Consider the following 21,975-nt stretch of genomic DNA (forward strand, 5'->3'; position numbering starts at 1 on the left):
GCTTCAGACACCGTTCAACGATCTGACAAGAATCATGTCTGAAGCATAGACGGAGCACATTTGTTCATGTGGTGAACTTTTCTCCAGCCCTCCTCAGGACAAATGATCAGCTTTGCATAATTTCTTAGACTGCCATGAAATTTACTCGGCACATTTCTGCTCCCTGGACAATCAGTGCTTTTAATGACCCCGTGTCCTCTCCACTAGCACCACACTGCAGGATAAACCTGGCATTTTTAACCCAACTACCGCCAAGGCCCTAAGAACAGTTAAATAGTCTGCATGTTGCGTCGTATCGTGGGGTGTAGTCCCTCTTACCGGGCCTGTGTGGCCTGGAGCTCCTCTTCCTTGGCGGCTAGCTGCGCTCGGAGCTCAGCTAGTTGGGCCTGCAGGTCAGCGTATTGCTCCTGGAGGTCGGCCAGCTCCGCCTCCACCTTCCTCTTGGCCTTCTCCGTGTCCTGACGACCCTTCTCCTCCTTCTTCAGACGCACTGGACGCATCCAACAAAAGACGACAGTGAACAGACCTCAACAAACCACCTCGAGGTGTTATGGGAAAAAAATATTAAGCTCATTTGTTATTCATAATTAAGGTCCTTCACTTAGTATCAATATCCACTTTTACAACCCAGTAAATCTAAAGTGGAAGAAGAACTTATTGCAAACATATTCTATTTGACATCCTAGAAGATAACTCGTGTACAGTGTTTCTAAGCTTTAATTTTACTGGGTAAGTTTTATATTCAGAAATCTGAATTATGGGTAAAAAGCCTGACTTTTTGGTATTATTTTGCTATAGATCTGTGAAATTATAAAGAATTTTGTTTAAAGTATTTTCTAATTCTTCTACATGTAAACAGAGGTGAATAGAAGAGAGTGAAACTGAATGGAGGTCAACAAAGATACGAGTGAGGAATCTGCTGACTGACCCTCCAGTTCAGAGATCATGGACTCGTGTTTGTTCTTGAGTTTGGTCAGGTTCTTGGACTTCTCCTCCTCCTCGGCCAGGTTGGAGTTCATGTCAGCCATCCTCTCCTCCAGAAGCTTTCGCTCCTGAAAACAGAGGCATTGGAGGATTGTGAGTATCGTACGTGCTGTGAGAGAAACACTCGACCACGCCGGTAAACACGGCTGCTCCTTCGAACCTTCTGCAGTTTGTTATTGTGGTCCTCCATCAGCAGGATGTCCTCCTCCATTTTTTTGACTTTTCCCTCCACAGCCACTTTCTCCAGCTGCAGCCTCTGCCGAGCGTCCTCTTCCTCCGCTATGTGGGCCTCCATGAGCTGCAGAGGAACAGCGGGTTTGTGGTTAAACACGGGTAAAGGAGAGCACGTTTCAAAAAGCCCGAAGTTTGAAAGGTCAGAAATCACCAGACCAAAACTCATGGCTCAGGCACAAAAGAAGCGTGTAGCAAAATATAAGAAGGAACGCAACACAAAAATCGTTCTGTTAATTTATTGCTATTATTCATAATTATTATTGCACTGACGTTTTGGATTGTATACACTTATGCAGAGTTTTAGAAGATTACAGTTATTGAGATGATGAAGAAGTGGTTATGGTCGCTGCTAAGCTGCTTATTTTACCTTTGAAATGTGTTTTAATAACATTTAAGCGAACTCCAAAGCAAAATAATTGTTAAAGACATTTATCGCAGTATGAAACCAAACATTCGCTGGTTTCAGCTTCGTTAATGTGAGGATTTGCTGCTTTTCTCAGGCATTTGTCACTATTTTCTACAACCTGCATGATGAACAATAATGATCAAATAATTGTTAGAATAACTTAAAAATAAGACAGTAATAATAATGATGATGTGTGTCCACCTGTAGCTGCTGTTCCAAGTCCTTCTTCTCCTGCTGCAGGGAGTTGCTGCGCTCCTCCTCCTCCTCCAGCCGGGCCTCCATCTCATGCAGCACCTCCTCCAGCTCCTGCTTCTTGGCCTCCAGTCTCACCCTCATCTCCTCGGCCTCAGCGAACTGCTCCGTCTCCGCCTGCAGCTTGGACTCCAGCTGGGCTCGCTCCTCTATCAGCTACACGCAGAGACCTCAGTTATTTCTGGAAATATGTTTGTTTGTTTTTTTTAATGTAGGAAAGTCGATGAAAACCTGCGTTTCTCTCACCTGGGTGTGTTTCTGGGTGATGTCCTTCAGTTCGGCCTCCGTCTTTACTGCCACTTCTCTCGCCGCCTTCAGTTCCTCCTCCTTCTGACCCATTTCCTCTTCTTGTCTGGTTACCTGCAGCAGGGGCTTCACCTGATCCAAGTACAGACAAATCCACAACTCAGTCCTGGTTTCTTTTGAATACAAAGACTTTCAGAGTAAGACCTAGAAAGAACAGGTCAGATGGATGAGGAATGAAGAATCCCAGACCCACGAGTGGAGCAAAATTGATCAAATTTGTCCTGATAAACCTCTCAGACCTAGTTTGTCAGGTTCAGCTCCACACTGTCAGACCTGGCTCAGCCTTTTATCAGCCTTTATCCATCTACGCCAGGCTTTGTCAACCTCAGCTGCACTTTGACAGCAACACTGCAAGTTGATATGCATGATAACGGCTATCGATCATTAGCGTAATGTGCTAAGGTTTAGTATCTTACGTTTCTGACAGCGCGAAAACTCACACACGTCTCTCTTGTCCGAAAACTGGAGCTGGCGACGCCGCTATCTGCTCTGATTTAAATCAAAGAGTAATGATCACATATTTATTTTATTTTATATTTAGAAAAATGTAATCTAGAGCTCCAACGATTAGTCGACTCATCGATTAATCGACTACCTGATGGGCAGAAAGTTAATTGACAACTAATTTCATTATCGATTTATCATTTCATTTCATTTTTCGAGCAGAAATTCCAAACATTTGCTGGTTTAAGCTTCTCAGATGTGATGATTTAATGTCTTTTCCTGTTCAGAGACTCATGCACGCTACACCGCTTCTTATTCTAACCCCCTTTTGGTTTGATTTTAATTAACTCTAACTGTAAAAGTGAAACCGACGTAAGACGAGGATGGGAGCAGTTTAAAAAAATAAGCTGTCAGCACAAGACGGTAGCTAGTCGTGAGTTCATGGGGAAACCAACATCAAACTTCACCTCCTGTGGCATAATTGGGCCTTAAAGATTAGAGTATTTTTGGATTTTGGACTGTTGGTCAAATAAAACAGGCAATTTGAATATAGACTTTGGGATGTCGCTGTTTCTGACATTTTACAGACAAAGTCATTAATCAAGAAAATAATTGGCAACCCACTCGCAGCCCTGATGTGATCCTTTGCTACGATGTGGCATCAATAATTCTAAAAACCTCTAAGTTTCCGTGTGTGAACACTGGTGAGTGTAAGTGTGTGTGTGTGTGTGTGTGTGTGTGTGTGTGTGTGTGTGTGTAGGTGTGTGTGTGTAGGTGTGTGTGTAACCTTAGTAAAAAGCCTCCACCACTGCCAGTTCTTCAGTTTGAGGTAACAGGCGCAGTTTCTCTGGATGACCTTCATGGCGCTCAGCTGCTGCTGACGTTTACTGAAAGCCCTAAAAATTACACAGGGAGAGAAGAGTCAAATGTAAGCTGGTGTGTATATCTCTGTGTGTGTGTGTGTGTGTGTGTGTGTGTGTATCTGTGTGTGTGTGTGTGTGTGTGTGTGTGTGTGTAAATGAGCGACAATATTTCATTCAAGATGCAACAGGTAATTTTGTGCATCGGGCGCCCAGGGGACAGACATCACGATGCTGTGACTGGGTCTAACTGTTTCTCTTACTTGCGGGCCAGGAAGCCTCTTGCTTGTGCCTGGAAGGCGATGATGACGACGGTGAGTTTGAGGTCTCTCTCCTCCTCCAGCTGGGCCAAAACTCCCGTCCTGAAGAACATCTTACTCTGACCAATGCGATACAGGTTAGGATCCAGATCCAGGTGCTTTACCTGGAGGGGAGGGGACGAAAGGAGGAAACGAGAAGGAGGGAGAGAAGTGGAAACTGTTCAGCATCACTGAGGACATCCGCTCCACTTTCATTTTAAGACTGTATGTAGACTGCAGTCCCATCACTGAACTGTTCTCAAATCACAATAGACTGTATCAGTAGTGATCCGCAACCCCCGAAAACGTTCACTTCCACCCAGCTCACCATCAGACAACACGCCTGTTTCCCGTCCATGAAGCCTTTAGGGATGGCATTGGCAGCCAGAATCTCATATCTGCAAACAAGAAAACACACAGACACTTTCCTGTGACATCAAATGAACAGTCGCAGCCGCATATACCAAAAACAAAAGCCTTAACACTAAACCAGGGAAAACTCCAATGGTGTGTTGCTATAACTGCAAAGAGCTACAATTGTGACTTATAAAAGACTCCAATGAGCTAATGTTTTTATTTCAAATTTAAACTAATTTTGAATTTCAGTTGTCGCCATAATTGAAATTTCAGATTTTTTCCCACTGATGTAAACACAAATGCCTCCAGTTGCGAAGCCAGAACTCCCCTGGTTTATGGTAACCGCAAACACACACAAATAACGCAAGCAATGATCAGCGCGACGTGTAGGTATGCAACGCAAATTGGTGAAACCGCCCAAGTTCTGCAGCTGCTCCACGACCTTTTTTTACCTTGCAGCCCTCATGGGAGTGTTTTTTTTTTTTTTTTTATATACTTCTGGCACTGCAGTCTCTTTTTTTTTTTTTTTTGTTTTTTTTTTTTTGAAGTAAGTTTTTATGATGATCATGTTTCTGTGATGACACTGGTTGAGGTATTGAAATCATGTGCTCAGTGCCCTGCAGATCATTTTTGCAATATCAATATGTACAAATCATTAGCATGATTATTACAAATAATAGTAACATTAGTATGTGATAATTTTATTGCAAACAGCAGTTTTACTGAGATTTTTTTCTGGGGTGGACACCAGTCTAACCTCGCAAAAGTCTCCTAAACCAGTGTCAAGGCAGACTGGATTTTGTACCGACTCTAGGTTCAAGGTCTTTCTTTGTCAAATGCGCAACAGTTACGGGCGTGGCAGCCATTACTGGAAATGAAATGCTTGGGCTTCGATCTCTCCCACTGAAGTTCGTCTTACTTTGACAGATTTCACCCAGCGGGACGCTAGGCGGCGCTAACGGTTGACCTGAGTGTATGTAGAGCCGTGAGTGTTCGCTGACCTCCAGCGGTCACAATCGCGAACTGCAACACGGCATTTAAAGTACTGGCTAACATGCAGTGTTAATGTCAGTATAATTGCTGTCCGAAATGTTCTGTCCACTGCCAAGTGTATTCACGACGGAACAAATGGCACGGCCAGAGGTACAGATACAGTTGACATTAGTACAAACCGAGATATGAATACCATTACTGAAACCTCATTAATGGTAACCAGTATAACTATCTGAATCATTAAGTCTCAGACGGCTCCTCACCTCTGCCTGAACTCCTGGAACACGATGCGGTTGGGGAATCCCTGTCTGCAGATCCGAATGCCCTCCAGCACCCCGTTACACCTCAGCTGCTCCAGCACCAGGTGGGAGTCCATCTTCCCGGCCTGCGGCACAGCAGCCCACCAACAAGCACTGAATGCACTGTTCGCAGAGACACAGTCGCCTCTCTACAGTCTGTGGCTTAGCTTAAATAAAATAACGTACCCTCTTCTCGTGGTTGGGGATGATGCAGCGCACAAAGTTGGGCTGGGTGTTGTGCAGCGTGGTCATCAGTTTGCCCAGTGACTCTTTGTAGAGCTGGCCCACCGTGCGGAACATGCCCTTCTTGGACTTAGTGGGCACCGAACTCTCTGACATCTTGGTCATGGTCTGCAGACCCACCACTCGATCCGCTGACAAGTGGATCAAATAAGATTTATAACTCATTTTATTATCATGACTATAGATTTGAGGTGAAACGTCCGGCTAGAACAGCGTAAATGAGGACATGTTGCCCCCTCATGAAGGACTGACCGTCTTTCCACAGGTCCTGGATGAAGTTGCTGGAGGAGTTGTTGAGCAGAGCCGTCACATTGTCATTCAGAGGATCCATGTTCTTCGTCAACCAGTTGGCTGCGTTATAGTCGACCTGGGAGTGTAAATGGAGTCGATGTTCTGATGACAAGGGCTAAAAAAAACTGAGTGAAGAATTTACAGGACATGGCTGATGAAATTTTGTTACTGTCAACAAATCCCATGAAAAGACCACAACCAACGATGTGTTAGTCCGTCTCTCACTACTTCTGCTCCAGGGTCCCTGGTTCCTTCTGAAAATGTACATTCTGAAAAACATCTCACGGAAAAGTAACTTCCTAAAAACACACGTACACAAAATACTAGTTAGGAGCCATTCATTGTTGGTTTGGGTCTTTTAATGGAATTTGCTGACAATAAGAAAAATATAGATTATCACCAGAATTCTCCTTTAAGTTATACTTAACTGTAACTGTATTGTTTACAGAAATATACAGTCACAGTCATGATTTTGGTCTCATTCTCGAAGCCCTCAGTGATCCTCACCTTTCCAGCGTAGTGCATAACAGTGAACATCAGTTTATCTTTGTGTTGCTTGGGTTTGGAGAATTTAACGTGACCGGTGTGGGTGTTCAGCAGCTTGTCCACGAAGGAGACATCGGTGGCTTTGGGGAACCAGCACTCCTCGTCCAGCAGGGCCAGGATGCCCGGAGGGTTGTTCTGCAGGACACAACAGGACACAGGGACTGCATCTGAGACCGTATACTATCATACCCTAACCCCCGCCCGAAATTGATTTGTTTCTTGTTGCATTTATCCCCCCCCGCCCAAGTAGCTCCTCTACTTGGCTCAAACTCTGCTCTGAAGTGGTCTAAGTGCATGAAATTAAATTCTGAACCTCAACCAGTGCCCGAGAGAACCTTTTTTTATTTTTCCTATGAGAGTCTGGGCCCGCCACTGCCTGTGGTTTTAGACTTCTTGTAAATTCAGCGCCCCATGAAAGGCAGACAAATGAATCCCAACCGATTTTACAAATCCAAATTCGGAGCTGGCACAAATACGTATAGTCCTGAAGTCAAGCTGAACTTGTTCCAACTTTCAAAATTAAAAAATGAAGTTTCTGCAAGGTCTCAAAGGTGTTTTTGAGAGTTTGTCAGTTGGGATACTTGGTCTTTTGATGTTTGTTTTGACTAAAAAAGAGAAACTGCATAAACAGGCCTGCAGTCATACACAGGACACTGATATGATCTGACGTTCGGTATGTTTTGATCAGTAAATCTACAAATTGATTAAAAACATGTCAGGTGACGTATGCGCGGCTGCAGCCCGTCCTGACCGGCCTCTCGATGAGCTCGATGCAGGGCTGCAGGTCCAGGCCGAAGTCGATGAAGTTCCACTGGATGCCCTCCCTCTTGTACTCCTCCTGCTCCAGGATGAACATGGTGTGGTTGAAGAGCTGCTGCAGACGCTCGTTGGTGTAGTTGATGCAGAGCTGCTCGAAGGAGTTGTCCTGAGGTGGGAAACGATCAGTGATTAGAAAATTACATAAATACAATAAAACCAACGCTCAAGCGCTGAAAGGTTGGTTTTCAGTCAGCGTTCACCTCAAAAATCTCAAAGCCAGCGATGTCCAGGATGCCCAGGAAGGAGGACGACTGTCTCTTACTCTTGTCCAGCGTCTTGTTGACCCTCGCCAGGATCCATCGAAACAGACGCTCATACATGGCTTTAGCCAGAGCCTCCACTGCAAAATCAGCCTGAAGGGGGAGGAAGCGTGAGGAGGAGGAAGGGGGGGAAGGATGAGGGCGAGAGATTGAGGGCGACAGCAGAAAGCCTTTGTTATGATTCTTTTTTGGGATAATTTTATAGCTCGGTGTTGCTGGACAGCGATGCGACAGAAGGGCTCTACATCATACCCAGAAACAATTCTTCAAGTTCGGAGGTGAAAGGTAAATTTGTACATTTACTCAACTTTCATTCTGAGTCTCGGATACTTCATGTGAACATTTACATCTTCCTCCACTAAACGTCTGTTATTTTTCTGTGTTTAGCCAATGAGGTTTGGTCTGCTTTTACCTGCTGCTTGGTCTGAGCCTTCTGCACCACCTCCCTGCCCACTTTGATTCGGGGGGTGAGGATGGCGCGGGTGAAGTCGGTCACATTGATGCCCTGCAGGTGACACACCTTCTGGGCAGCTGGGGTTGGTGGGAAGGGGTTGATAAAATGAGACAGAGACGAGGGCGGATAAGTTGAGGGGTTCACTTACAGAACGGGTTTTGGTAGTTTGAAAGGATTACCGGTGTTGTCAGGCATGGTCGCCTGCTCGCTGTTCCTCTCCTTCTCAAACTTGATGTTTCCCAGCTGGAGCACGGTGGACACCACCTTCAACATCCCTGCAGAGGGGGAAGAGGAAGATGAAGGTAAGAATGACATTTAAAAGAATGAATAAATATTCAGTAGATGTCATATTTTCCCGATCGGATGTTTGTTTTCCAGCACAATACAGCTGCACAGTGAAAACCCCGACTAAGTTAAAGTTGGTATAACCAAAGCAATTCGAGTGAGAGGCTGGGAAACTGTACATCTCTATGTCCCAGGTTTCCCTTAAAGGTTGAGTTTGTGTCCAAGGACACAAAGCTTTGGACAGGATATGCACAGTCCCTCTTTGTCCCCAGCATGATCGAGATGCTGACTACAGTCGTAAGTTTTTGCCTGATTACGCCTCCTGGGAATGTGTCACTATTTTCTCAGGATTTCCCGCCATAAATGGAGTTAAATTTTAAACACAAAGGTGCAGATAATTGATCATTAAATGACATTTATTCTAATATTCTGATGTGTTGCTTTCATATTCTTCAGATCACAACGACTGAAAGAGTAAACACAGGTCTGAGCAGCAGAAATATGTTTCTTCTTCTCACTGCTGTTAATCCACTCGTGACCCGACTGAAAGGTCGTGACCCACAGGCTGGGAACCAATGCCTAAGATCATGTGGTAATATTCCTCTTAAATTCCTCTAAAAGCGCACTGCCTCTGTCTCGGTGCTCCACCTGTCCAACGCCAGTCTGCGACGGGCCTATTGTTCTGCCTGGGGATGGAGGTCTGCGGGTCTGATTGAGCTCGGTGCAATTTTCTTTTCAGAAACTTAAATTTGTAAAAATGGAAAAGAGAGCCTTATTGGATTTTCAGTTTAAAAAAACAAAATGAAAAACACAAAACAAGTCATTTTCCTTTCTCTTAATTTGTACATCAGAAAAGAAAATGCCAAGAAAACAAAAGACGGCCGTTATTTAATTTGTCTGACACTAAATTTTGACTGTAGGGGGCGCCGTGGCACGCACGCTACTTTGTAGGAGTGGTTGTTACTATTAACGTTATGTCTAATGTGCCTCTTTTGACCTCTGGTAGATTTTCTTTGGGTTTTATTCAGCCTTTAAGGAAGGTGAGAGAAATACCAAGTTCCTGATAATTACTGAGTGAAGCTTTTGTTATTATTATTATAATTATTTTTAAATTTGCGGGTACAGGTCAACTGAGGCCCAGCAGAATGAAAGGTCACAATTTCTGGTGACCTGTGCCAGAAACTGTGACTCTACTGCGGCTGGATATTGAACAAAAAATATGCGGCGTTGAAAAACTGTCGGGCACTTCACCTTTTTTCCCCACTCGTTTTAAGACTGAATTTTATCGATGGCCCGACCTCTTCTACAACGTAACATCCATGCAACAGCGCCCCCCGTGGTCACATTTCACGGTGGTGACACAGTATCGTGTAACATTGGTTTGACAGAACGAAAAATGCGGCTGTTTATTACTTTGAGTTCCAGTACTTTCATTGTTTAAAATGAAGAACAAAAATCAAGGCTGAATTTAAGCTTCTGTCTGCTGTTTTTGACTATTTCACCCAAAAATATCTTATTTTTTGCTTTTTTTTTTTTTTTGTCTTTGGATTAAAAATAAAAATGAAATAACACAATTTCTGTTTCTAAAAAGAAACTTCAAATACCATAAAACACAGGGACCGGTTAAGTTTAACCATCTGCGTAGTTTCATTTACAGATTTTACACTCAGCTTAATCTAAAAACTATTTGGCCAAACAGCCAAACTGTCATTTTAGCATGAAAAGTAGTTGATAACTGCAATAATTCCACTTTAGGGTGCAAAGACATTCATATTAAAAATCCCGGGATCCTGCAGTTATTTGTCCAGGACAGAACTTTGGCTGGAATTGTTGGAATATAACGGGGTTCAGCCCTGATACTGATGTTCAAAGGCAGTTCAGAAAATGTATGGAACCTATGTGTTTTATTTTCATTTTAACCACAGTGGGTTAAAATAGACAAAGCGTCTGAGCTGTTTTTGTTGCGGGGTGCGTGTTGATGGACTCTGATGGCGCGGCGTGTACCCAGTCTCTCCTCGTCAGTGAAGCCCATGATCTCCATGGCCTCCAGGGTCTCATCAAACATCTCGTCGTCCTGCTGGCCAGGGATCTCCACGTGACCCGCCACCAGGAAGCGATAGCTGCTGAAGTCCTCCAGCAGCAGCTCCTCTGCACACGCCAGACGCACGCGCGCACACACACACACACACACACACACACACACACACACACACACACACACACACAGTGACGGTTTAGGACATACTTAATGGAACGTGTGCAATTTGTTTGTAGGAATTCAGAGCACAGAGATGGGATCAGTTTTTCTGTGTGTCCAGTGCAGAGACCAATGACACGTTTAGAAAAAGTTGAGCTCTCTTTTCACCGCGGGTATTTCCTTTATTCAAGAGATTTAGACATAGAAACGGGAAAAAGCGAGACACTGTGAGTCTCGGCGCGCTTAGTATTGGTGCCATTTGTCGACCAACAACTGCCGGTAGTGACGGGACACAGCGTCTCAAGAAGTCCTGTCCTCATAGTGGGGTTGAGCTGCGTCCTGTCTCTGTCCCCAGCCGGTTTCAGGATGGACGGCTGGCTGCCTTGTTACCTAACATGATGAGACCAGTAAACCCGTGTGTTTATGTTCCCTCTCGCTCGTATGTGAGTTGCTCACCCCTCGTCTTGTCCTTGGCTCCTGCCACCATGTAGTAGAAGATGTGAAATGCCCTCTCAGTGTTGCCCTGACGAATACAGCGAGACTTCTCCAGGAGGTCTGAGCGGGTCAGGAGAGGGTCAAGCGGATAACCAGGTCTATTCTCGGCTCATCGTTTCAAGCTAGCACTTGGCATGGTGTTTGGACATTTAGTTTATTATATCTTTAAAAGTTGTGTTCATAATTTGACTGAAGTCAAAATTTTGAGCTCAAAAAAGGATACAGGTGTCAATATTCGCTCCGACAATATAGCCAGTCACATCAAAGTTGAGCTTGATGAACTTCCCCTGTGGACGGAGGTGACAACAGCAGCTACATGACACCATTAGCAAACAGCGGAAACTAAAGGGCAGAATGTGGGTGAGGGCCGACTCAGGAGCTGGTTAAAACGCTTACAAATCGTGAGGAGTTGTCGTTCTTGATGGTTTTGGCGTTTCCAAATGCCTCCAGGATGGGATTGGCCTGCAACAGCTGCTTCTCAAGCTCCCCCTACAGGCCACAACAAGGTTACACATCCCTCCATCCCTCCATGAATATGTCTGCACGCCGTGTTTGACAGTAAGCATGCACGCGACAGCAGGTGTTTACACGGTAAAAATGTAGATGACACACACGCACGCATCTGCACACCGTTAAATGAAACACAGACCAAAACATGTCACATGAAGCTTTAAGAGAAAGCTCGACTACTTATCACGTAAATGTGTCTGAATGAGATTTTATACTCACGAAGGCCAGAGATCCTGGTTGCTGCTGCTGCAGGAACAGACAGGAACACAAACTGGTCAGAAACCCAGTAAATCCTCACTTTCCTTTTCTTTTTTTTCTTTTGGTCTTCATTTTTTAAAAAGTGCTACATTTAGCGCTACCTTTCCCCACGTGACAGCTAAAAAGGCAGCAGGACAGCAGGGTCAGATGTCAAGCGACAAACCACAGATTGTTCGTCGCTGGATTTAATGCGGCTGAGCAAAGAGCAGCTGAGCGTTACAGGAGATGAGATTTGAAAGATATGAAGACCAAAAGTACTTCCCCATGAACAGCCTGTTTCAAGTCACTTTAATTTTTTCAGTCAGAGTTCGCTCAAAAAGCAGCAGCAGCGGCACAGACGACGAGAATCTGTCCTCCCCTTGGCCCCGGCCGCAGCAACTGAATCCTGTCGTGTGCAGTAGCGTATGTGCTTAAACATTTATACATTTCGTTCTCGTCACAGCCTCGAATAAGTCGTACAGTAATGTCTTGAACACTTGAGTTTATTTTAAAACGTAAAGCATAGAACATATCAAAACACCTACGGTTTAAATAAATGTATTCACTACGGACTCGAAAAGTCCCTTAGTTTCCTTTTTTCCATCAAGGGAGGCCCAGTGCATTCAAAGCGTCCCTGACACACACACAATACATTTGTTTGGAAGAGAGGTTCTCTCTCACACACACACACACACACACACACACACACACACACACACACACACGTAGCTGCTTGCGAGACTCTGTTTTTCTGAATGAGTCACGTTTGCAAGCCTTACAGCTTCACGCAGCATCACAGCGGAGGCAGTAACTGATGCCAGTAAACAGTGAATGTGGGGAAGCGGTAAGAGTTAACTGAGAGAAACAAGCATTTTTATGAAATCTGAAATCCTGCTTCTGAGCCTTTCCTTTTTTCTTTTTTTTTTTTACTTCGTTCTTTAGCTGCGACTCTGAGGACCCAGTCTCCTGGAGCCATCTGCAAACATCTCTGAAGCATCCGGGTGAAGTTCCTGAAAGCTGAGGATGTTTCTACTCACGGGGTTGACGTCTTTTTTGCCCTTGTGCGAGGAGGCGATGACAGCCAGGTACTGAATCACCTTCTTGGTGTTTTCTGTCTTCCCTGCCCCAGACTCGCCTCTGGGTGACACAGCGGAGGTGAGGAAGGGCAGGGGCGAGAAATGGGAGGACGAGAGGAGAAAGAGAGAGAGAGATTATAGTAGAGGACGGATGGGAGGGAGGAGAGAGTTGGAAATGGACATCGGATGGCAACAATAACTCATGTTGACTCATTTGGATCACTTGAAAGCCTCGGCTTTTTTCCTTTGACAGTATTCAATTCTCGTACAGTTGATAGGAGCTGGAATTCTGATAATAATTAATCAACCATTTGACTCATTCTTTAAAACAAAAACGCCAAAAGTGTACCAGGTCCAGGTCCGGAATTTTGAACATGCGCTGGTTTTCTTTGTCTTCCGTGATAGTGAATTGAGTATTTTGGGGGTCTGAACTCTTGTCTGGACAAAAACAGTAACTTAACTCATTTTGTCAGCTCGGGTGACATTTTATAGACGAAAAAAAAACAGTCACCAGATTAATCGATACATAAATCTGGACAGAAATCAGTCCATAGTGTCCCGCTGTGAGACTCACCTCATGCAAGTCCCCCTCAGTGTAAATCATTCAGCCTTAGGGTTAATTTCCTGGTTTAAAGGTCAGGGTCGGGGTTACGCACGTAGTAGTTATAGGTAGGATTAGTAAGTCGGTGCGATGGCAACGAGTTTGTCTGTGCTCACATGCACGTACAGCGTGATGGAAAAAGGTTGAGTGTTGTATGTTTTGACTTACGTGCAGAGGATAGACTGATCCTCACGGTCTGTGGAGAGAGAGAGAGAGAGAGAGGGATGTTAAAAAAGGCGGAAATAATGGGAAATGTTGACTGAGCTGAACTCTTTACTTCAAGCCAAGCTGAACAGACCAAACATGAACTCTGAGGCGGTACCGGCCGCTTCGCTCGGACACGGGAGCAAAACGGCTCTGAGATCCCGTTCAGAGGGAGATTAGCCTCCATCACTCATGTCGTCTAAAAATAGCAGGTGGATGCGGGGCTCCGTCGCTGTAATCTCAGCTCACTGCTCCATGTATGGCCATTCTGGAGCCGAGTGGAAAGTATGGAGCTGGTCTGAGGTCACCGGCGGACCATCGGGAGACCAGAGAGCCCACTCGGAGACCTCAGCCAGGACGGCCACCAGAACCCCGTGTTTGCTGTTTCATAAAGCATTCTAGCAGATTGTGAGCTGTGGCCAGTTATGTTTAGTGGCCTCTGGCAGTAGCAACAGTCGCGGGGGAGGAAACTGGCAAGAACACGGCAGACACACGAAACGGGTTGTCTTTGTGAGAAAATATGTCAAAACAGATCAAACGAAATGAATGAGAATAAACAGGTCAGCATAAAACTAGTTAAAAGCTGAGGAGGAGGAGGCGTGAGAGGAAACGGGTTCACTTCTCCTTCACTGAGCTTCTGATGTTTCCTAAAAAGAAAACAGCAAAAGAGGCGACTCCTCTGACGGGTGTGTGTGTGTGTGTGTGTGTGTGTGGAATACCGTCAACATCTCATTAACTGGGCAGTTCACCCAGTTAACATAAAAACACATGACCACTGGTCAGCGATTAAAGGCCACTGGAACTCACCGGTATGCAGCAGGTACCGCTTGGGTAATTACTCTTGTGCGTAGCGCGGCCTTTTAACAGGTTCACTGGGTGGGCTCCTGACCTCCGTTACTAAACTACATTACCCAGGGGAGCTAGGTGAAGCGGGCGGACCCGTCTGCTGCCGCTCTCGCCCGCCTGTGGCCGGTAGCGCACGAGGACACGATGTTAGTGACTGGATCTTACTTAACCTACACAGTAGACAGTCGACCATATTGTCTTCACCGGACTCTGTGGATTGAATTTATATGCACGCTCTGCCGTCTACTCTTCGGTCACTAGATGGAGTGTATCATGCCCTGAGGTTCATAACAGGTGACGGCTCTGGGACTCAACACTGTGACCTGCACAGGACCATAGGTTGGACCTCTCTCTCTCTCTCTCATACGCTATATTATTATTTATCTCTAAAGCTCTTGTGTATCTTAAATCTCTTTGGCAGTTCAGTGCTTCACCTGATCTCAGGTGCGCCTCATTCTTAAAGCTCCCAAAGTTAGAACAGAGCCGAAGGTGAGAGGCCTTCAAATGTTTTGGCTCCCGTCAGATGACTGCAGCGCAGCAGGATCTGAAAATGAATCGACTGGTTTCTTCGGCTGATTTTAAAGTTTTAACTGAATCACCTGTGATCCTGAGATGAACTTGGCTTTATCCCCATTTTCTGTTCAATACAGGGTCTTAATCTTTTACTATTTTATCCTTATCTCTTACTTGTGGTTTATAAGTTTAAGGTTTACTTGGCTTGGTTCCATTTTTGTGGTCCAATGCTTGTTCTTATCCCTTTACCATTTTATCTTGACCTCTTATCTGCAGTTTATAAGGTTGAGTGTTTGTCTGAAGGTTTTTCGCTTTGTAACATTTTGTTTTATTGTCCTTTGTTCACATGGCATCCATGCAAGAGAGAGTACGGCTGCTGTCATGGGGCCACCCTGTATAAATAAAGGTTGACTGAATGATTGAATGAACTGCAAAGGTTTTAAATGTCGTTTTTCAATAATATAAGCACCACTAATAAATTCTATTCAGCTCCACAATCCAATATAAGATACCATCAAATCAAAAGCTGCACAGTAAACTACCGATAGAAAAGGTGGAAATATGATTATATCTTTCTTGTAATTTACGAGAACTGACCCTTTAAACCTCAATATCACATTTGAACTTATATAATATTTAAAAAAAAATAAATTCTACAATGAAATCAGGTGTGAAAAACCTCTAGCACCAGCGTAATACTGACAACAGGCTAGTACAAGAATATATTGATCAGTCATTACCACACACACACACACACACACACAGTTACCTTGCATCATGTTCCTGTAGGCGTTGTCTGTGATGGAGTAGATGTGTGGCGGCACCTCGTGACGTTTCTTGCCCTTGTACATCTCGATGATCTTTTCAGAGTAGATCGGCAGCATCTTGTAGGGATTCACCACCACACAGAACAGACCAGAGTACGTCTGTGTGGGGGGGCAGAGAGGGAAAACTGAAAACCCACATCATTTTACATCAAGTCAGAGCAGATAGGCAGCTTTACGCTGTTCTCTCTGTCTGGTTTGTCGATGTTAACTACGCTCAGAACAGAAGGCAGCTGCATCTCGTTTCTTCCCTTTGCCTTTAGCTCTCCACCTATTATTGACTAGTTCACATGAAAGGCAGCGTTATTTCAGTTGTGACAACCTGGTGCTGTTGCCTGCCTCTGATATCCTCCTTCAGGTGCTGCCTGACCAGTCTCACCTGTTTGGTACAAGCCAGATTCCTCCCAAGACGGCCGAGTCCAGATCGGAGCGCATTAATCTGCAGAAGTTCACTTCGGGAGAAGATCAAAATCCCAGATAGATATTGGTTTATTACTCAAGACCCATCTTTACTGATGCGGACCCTTTTACGATCAATCAGTCATCGGTAACAGGACAGAGACTGATCTTTGTCCTTCAAATAATAGGCTGCACATTATGGTCACTGGCGACCTTCCTCTACACAAAGTTGCTAAGTCTTGCTAGATTTGTCGCTAGATTTGTCGCTACGTGCTTTTGTGGGAAAATCCTCTCAAAGGGTCTGAAAAGTCGTTAAATCTAGCGGCAAAAGGCGCTGAGTCGGAAACATTGCCTGTAACCACCCCGCTGACGACGTGACAGAAACTGCTCGTGGCGCTTCATTTTGAAAGAGCAACGGCCAATGGGAAACTCCAACAGTCGTCTGGCCGACCAATCGTGTAACTTCATCACTGAGTCACTTAAAATATTGCACAACCTCTCAAACTGTATGATTATACAACTAGAATGACACTCAGACAACGCAGACCTCCGCCAAGGCCAATGTCAAACAACATACACCAGACTTCAGAGACAAAAATTCAAATTCATAGTAAATAAAATCTAATGGGTTCCTCCCTGGCCCTTGTCCCATCCCTCCACCAAGTTCGCTGCAAATCAGTTCAGCAGTTTTTTGTATAATCCTGCTGACAAACAAACAAACCAACAAACAGACACAGGCGAAAACATAACGTCCTTGGAGGAAGTAAAAAAAAAAAAAAAAAAGTCGCATTATTGCCTGAAATTAGAAATGCACAAACCCTGAGGCTTGTTATAGTTATTTAAAATTTAGCAATAATTTTGAACTTGTTGAGTTTACATTGTGGGACTCCACAGAGTCACAGCTCATATTCAGAGTTCAGGGTATGAGATTTTTTTTTTTTTTGGCTGCTCCAACACCATCTGCTCATATAAGGACTGGAGGGACTGGAGTTATTAACTTCCAGTGATCTTCATGGCCGTCTGTATTAGATGCATAAGCTTGGATTTTAATTTCTACATCCCGTACCTTATTAGACTTTGTAAGACTGACTGAAAAAATAAAAACATAAGCTGTTAATCCTTCCAGTACATCCTGAGTCTACGTAGAGGGCACAGAGGCTGAACACAAGGACTTTTCCACCTGAATGTGGAGTCAACCTGCCGACCTTGGATCAAGGAGCTTCTTTTCTTTTCCTCTTCTTTTTTTCTTTATATTAAGCCTGACATGTTGATGTGAAAGAGCTGCTGTTCAGAGTCTGTTTAAAATGTTCCGGTGTAGAAAGTCAGGATTTAAGCACCTTGTACTTCTCTATTTCTATTTTTGACAGAAGACCCCTGAGCTCGTCATCATCACACAGTGTTATTGTGACTTTCATTTAACTTCCATTATTTTGGATTTGAATTATCCAGAAACTTTGGTTTGCAGACTTTCAGAGAGGAACACGAAAAAGTCGTCCTCAAACAACTATCAGTGGATACTTTTAAAAATGTTCCCTAACCATGAAATATTCACTTTGTAGTTAAAGTGAAGAATTGAAGGTTCATGTATGAAGAGTGGAATCCAAGCAAATCTTCTTTTCTGTAACTCTATGTTCATGTTTTCTTTTTAAGGATAGAAAAGGACACCATCTTTTTTTTTTTTTTTTTTTTTTTTTTGTCTTTTAGTTTTCATTTCATTTCAGTTTTGTTGTTGCTTGAAAAAAAAAATTTAAACACTTACAAATATTTCTGAAAAACAAAACAAAACTTTGAAACATTTTGTTGTGGACTGATGATCTGTTTTGAAAAGTACCATAAATGTGAGCAGGAGCAATTTTAGACCTTGAATGTGGGGACAGTTTCAGGGGTGCACAGTTCTGTGACTCACAATTTACTGACTAGGACGACAGAAGTAAATAAGTGTAATGCAGTTCCTCTGATTTGTGGAGTGCTGCTATGGAGACCTTTTGATGCCTGCTGTGCGTTTCTGGAAAGCAAAAGAAAGTGCTGAAAGCGTTTTCTGCTGCTCAAGCCTGACAAAAGGTTGAAGAGAAGATGCAGTCGGAACTGCAAGAGTGTATTTATCACGCAGGTTGAAGATGTATGTGAGGAACTGTCATTAACGTAATGAAAAGATCAGTGATGAGTCAGTGTGGTAGATTTTTTTTGTTCAAACCTTTAAACGCCTTTTGACTAGATCGTTGCTTTAAACGGGTGATAATATAACAGGCCTGGCTAATACGTCCACTGGCTGCTTCATTCATGTTGCACTGGGCCGGAGCTGCTGTGAATCCTTAACGGTAAAGGTGAAATGGTGTGAAGAAAAACAGGCTGAGGCTCTTATCCATCTTGGGTTGTGGATCAGAACAGTAATTTTACAACGCATCTCGTAGTTCGCAGCAGCATCTTAATCTTTATCCTACTGCCGTCACTCACTGTCTGAACTATTAAGACGTTACCACCACTTCTCTCTCTCTTTGTGTTTCTCAGACATTAAATTGCCACAGTGATCAGCCAGCAGTGAAAAATCAGACGCCATCGTATGCGTCAAATGTTTCCGTCGGTTTTACCTGCTCGGACCCTGCTGTGGTCCTTAGGTCAACGAGGACGAACACAATTTGCTTATTTCATGCCTGAAAAAAGGGGCTACAGATCCTCAGTCGACGTCCCCCTTTGGTCTGGTCCCAAACAGGCCTCCCGGGGTGTGTCTGTGTGTGTGTGTGTGTGTGTGTGTGTGTGTGTGCGCGTGTGAGTGCTTCTCACATAGATCAGGCTGGAGAAGTATCTCTCTCGCAGGTTGTGGAGGACGGAGGCCTCGTTGAGGAAGGTGAGGGCGGCCATGTCCTCCACTTTGCTGAACTTGGGCGGGTTCATCTTCTGGATGTCTTCTTTGTTCACCTTCATTTTCTGACCGTTGGAGAGCTCCACCAGCACCTGCGGCGCAGCGGCAGTCATAAAAAAATTTTTAAAAGACGGACTAAAAACGTGCTGCTATCGAACTCAAACGCTGGCTGGCAAAAGGGTAAAGTTTTTAGGCCCTGTTGGGAAATGTTGCCTGTATGTGATTTCGTATTTTGGACGCCTGGTTAACCTGACTGAGTCATCTCCAGCACTCTGCTGAATTCTGTTGTGCCCAAAGAGCTACCTTTTTTTTTTTCTCTATTGTATATTATGATTGTTGTCTTAGTAGGATTTGTCTGACATTTTGTAGATGTTTTCAATGCACATACATAACCAGTAAGTAAATCCAGGGTGATACAGCTAATAGTAGTAATGATTATTATTATTATTATTATTATTATTATTATTAGACTGCCTTTATACATATGATAATAATAAGCATGATGACAGTTTTGGACATTGACCCTCTCTCTGATAATTGGGGTGGGGACACTTCTTTCCAAAGGGTGTATCTACAGTGAAGTGTATGGGAAATACTTCTTGTGTTTGAGTACGAGTCAGCGATGGTTTTTTAAAAAGGAGGAGTCACCATCGTCCAAAAAACTGCGGTGCTGCTGCACCCAAACATGGATAAGCGAGTCTGATCGAGCTCTGGAGGGGCTGCAGATTATTTGACCTCTTGTCATTTTTACATGACCACTACTTATTATCTATGGATAATAAATGGACACGTGAATTGTTTAGCAGAAGCTCATATTCTGAGTGGTCATTTAAAAACACAAAACCAAAAAAATGTTCTTGCTAGTGCCCAAAGGAGCTCAGAGGAGCTGCTTCTGCTCTGGTTAAGACTTTTTAAAGGGTAGTACTTGTACTAACAATGGCACCACCAGGTCCAGTTACCTCATCGCCCTTTTCCTCCTTGATGCTGGCCGGCTCGAAGCCCTCCCTCTCTGACGGCACCCACACCATCTTCTTGGCTGCCCAGTCGGCCTGTGCCACCCCGCTGTTGCGAAAGTCATTTTCCAGAAAGAGGTACTTGCTGTCGTCCGCGGCCGGGTCAGCCATGTTGGAAATCCCAGTGTCAGGAGCTGCACGGAGCTGCGGTTCTGCGGCGCGGTCGATCTCTGGTGGTTCGGAGACGGTCGAGCTGGCGTCCGGATCGTCGCTGGCGTCTGGTTCAGCCTGCGGTGTGGTGACGGGAGTCGAGTTGACCTCTGACCTCTGTTTTACCCCTGGCCTGCAGACGGAACACACAGGGCAGAAATCGCACACTGAAAATGTGAAGTACAACACAATAAGTTTTTTTTTTTATTATACCAGTGAGTCCTCCAGCAGCGAGGCTGCAACAACATGACGGTGTACACAACTTTTCCCTATATATGCTAGTGAGGCTACCAAGTCAACGTTGAATTATCCCCATCGAAACCGACATTTAAAAAGAGCGTCACTAAAAACGCAACCAAAATCCATCCCTGGTTTGCACAGTTAAACGAGAAAAAAGTTGATGTATTTTGAGAAAAAAAATCTGAATATTTCAAGTTTTTAATACTTTATCGTCATCATCCAGCTTTAATGTGTCAAAGGAAGGACGCAGATGACCTGAAATTTTAAGTTTAACCAACAAGCGCCTTATTATCAGTGATTTTTAGGATGCTGAAAAGGAATCAAAACAGTTACGTGAAGCACGTGGGAGTCAATGGACGATTTAGAAGCAGCAGCTGGAGCACAGCGGGAATTAGGTTCCCTCCAGACAGCTGAGTTAAGGAGAGAAAGTGAAGACCAGTGGGCTGTGAACCTCTGGGAGTGATGTGAAAAACATCCACTGTAGTATAGTTTGCTGTGCATCTGCTGGAACGAGACAGACAACTAGAGTCTTTCGTCTCTGGATGAGACAGTTAAACTGCAGCGCACAGCTGGTTCCCTATAAGCTTTCGTTTTCCCTGGACTGCGAGACCCGGGCGGAGCTTTTCAGCGTCGGGCACCCGCGGAAGAGCCAAGCCAGGTGGGGACAGCGTGGAAACACGGACCGGAGCCGATCACGGGTCCGGGAAGGTGAAACTGCAGTCCGAAGCCAAGACCTCTGAAGGTAAGAAATATTAACTGTTCGCTGCACGTGGACGGTCAGGAAATGCTACAACAAACAGCATTTTGTTGTCCAGGCAGCCGTTTTCTCATAACACCAGGACTTGATTCTCTAAATATTAGGACTCTGACAACTTTTTACTCCATAATGTTGAGACTCTTTTCCCACTATATTACTACTTTAACTCAGGTGGCCCCATTACTCCTCTGACCAGTGACACTGAGAGACTTAGATTAAATGAGTGTATCTGACATCCTAAAGTCATGGTGCAGCTGATTTAAAAGAAGAAAACGGTTTCAAATCCCACAGAGTAACTCGACAGCCCCTAAGAATCTCTGCTGATCTCCAGGTGTTTCACTTGCTGCAGTGATGTACAGGTGTGCTCAGGGACCCCTGACATCCCTGTTGGGTGTGGCTGCAGGTGCAACAAGGCCAATTTCTGACCACAGCCATCAGTGATGCTGACTCCCGGCTGCGGGTGAAACAGACTGAATCTTCAACCAGAGAGAGCAGCGAAACACTGCTTTTCAACCCCGTGTTAAGCTCCTATTAAATATATATTAAATATTCATGCATGACTAAGCAACAATCAAAGATAAAGTTTAAAAAAAAAATACTTCTGATTGTGAGAACTTAAATCTCAAAACCCCCACAACTGTCGTCACATTTTAAATCACGGTTCAACGCACAAACAGATTTGTCAGAATTACAGAAAAAGCGGGACCACACACGGCACCAA

At 44.4% G+C, this 21,975-nt stretch overlaps 1 protein-coding gene across 1 annotated transcript in view; it reads right to left on the reverse strand.

Moving 5' to 3' along the window:
• LOC120784161 (myosin-11-like) overlaps window positions 1-20,218 on the reverse strand; it is a 29,405-nt gene extending 9,187 nt beyond the window's left edge. The window contains exons 1-26 of the mRNA XM_040117698.1: window positions 20,054-20,218; window positions 19,016-19,186; window positions 15,781-15,937; window positions 13,617-13,644; window positions 12,721-12,908; window positions 12,287-12,312; window positions 11,421-11,513; window positions 11,248-11,311; window positions 10,986-11,084; window positions 10,337-10,480; window positions 8,227-8,322; window positions 8,006-8,124; window positions 7,534-7,686; window positions 7,266-7,439; window positions 6,476-6,649; window positions 5,930-6,044; window positions 5,621-5,808; window positions 5,399-5,520; window positions 4,114-4,183; window positions 3,750-3,910; window positions 3,414-3,522; window positions 2,123-2,254; window positions 1,826-2,032; window positions 1,145-1,282; window positions 929-1,052; window positions 319-490 (exon numbers count right to left, since the gene is read on the reverse strand). Coding sequence (XP_039973632.1) covers window positions 319-490; window positions 929-1,052; window positions 1,145-1,282; window positions 1,826-2,032; window positions 2,123-2,254; window positions 3,414-3,522; window positions 3,750-3,910; window positions 4,114-4,183; window positions 5,399-5,520; window positions 5,621-5,808; window positions 5,930-6,044; window positions 6,476-6,649; window positions 7,266-7,439; window positions 7,534-7,686; window positions 8,006-8,124; window positions 8,227-8,322; window positions 10,337-10,480; window positions 10,986-11,084; window positions 11,248-11,311; window positions 11,421-11,513; window positions 12,287-12,312; window positions 12,721-12,908; window positions 13,617-13,644; window positions 15,781-15,937; window positions 19,016-19,186; window positions 20,054-20,218 — 3,389 coding nt within the window. The remainder of the gene's footprint in view (window positions 1-318; window positions 491-928; window positions 1,053-1,144; window positions 1,283-1,825; window positions 2,033-2,122; window positions 2,255-3,413; window positions 3,523-3,749; window positions 3,911-4,113; window positions 4,184-5,398; window positions 5,521-5,620; window positions 5,809-5,929; window positions 6,045-6,475; window positions 6,650-7,265; window positions 7,440-7,533; window positions 7,687-8,005; window positions 8,125-8,226; window positions 8,323-10,336; window positions 10,481-10,985; window positions 11,085-11,247; window positions 11,312-11,420; window positions 11,514-12,286; window positions 12,313-12,720; window positions 12,909-13,616; window positions 13,645-15,780; window positions 15,938-19,015; window positions 19,187-20,053) is intronic.
• Window positions 20,219-21,975: the final 1,757 nt, after the last annotated feature.

Source organism: Xiphias gladius, chromosome 3 (assembly GCF_016859285.1).
Source record: "Xiphias gladius isolate SHS-SW01 ecotype Sanya breed wild chromosome 3, ASM1685928v1, whole genome shotgun sequence".
NCBI lineage: Eukaryota > Metazoa > Chordata > Actinopteri > Istiophoriformes > Xiphiidae > Xiphias > Xiphias gladius.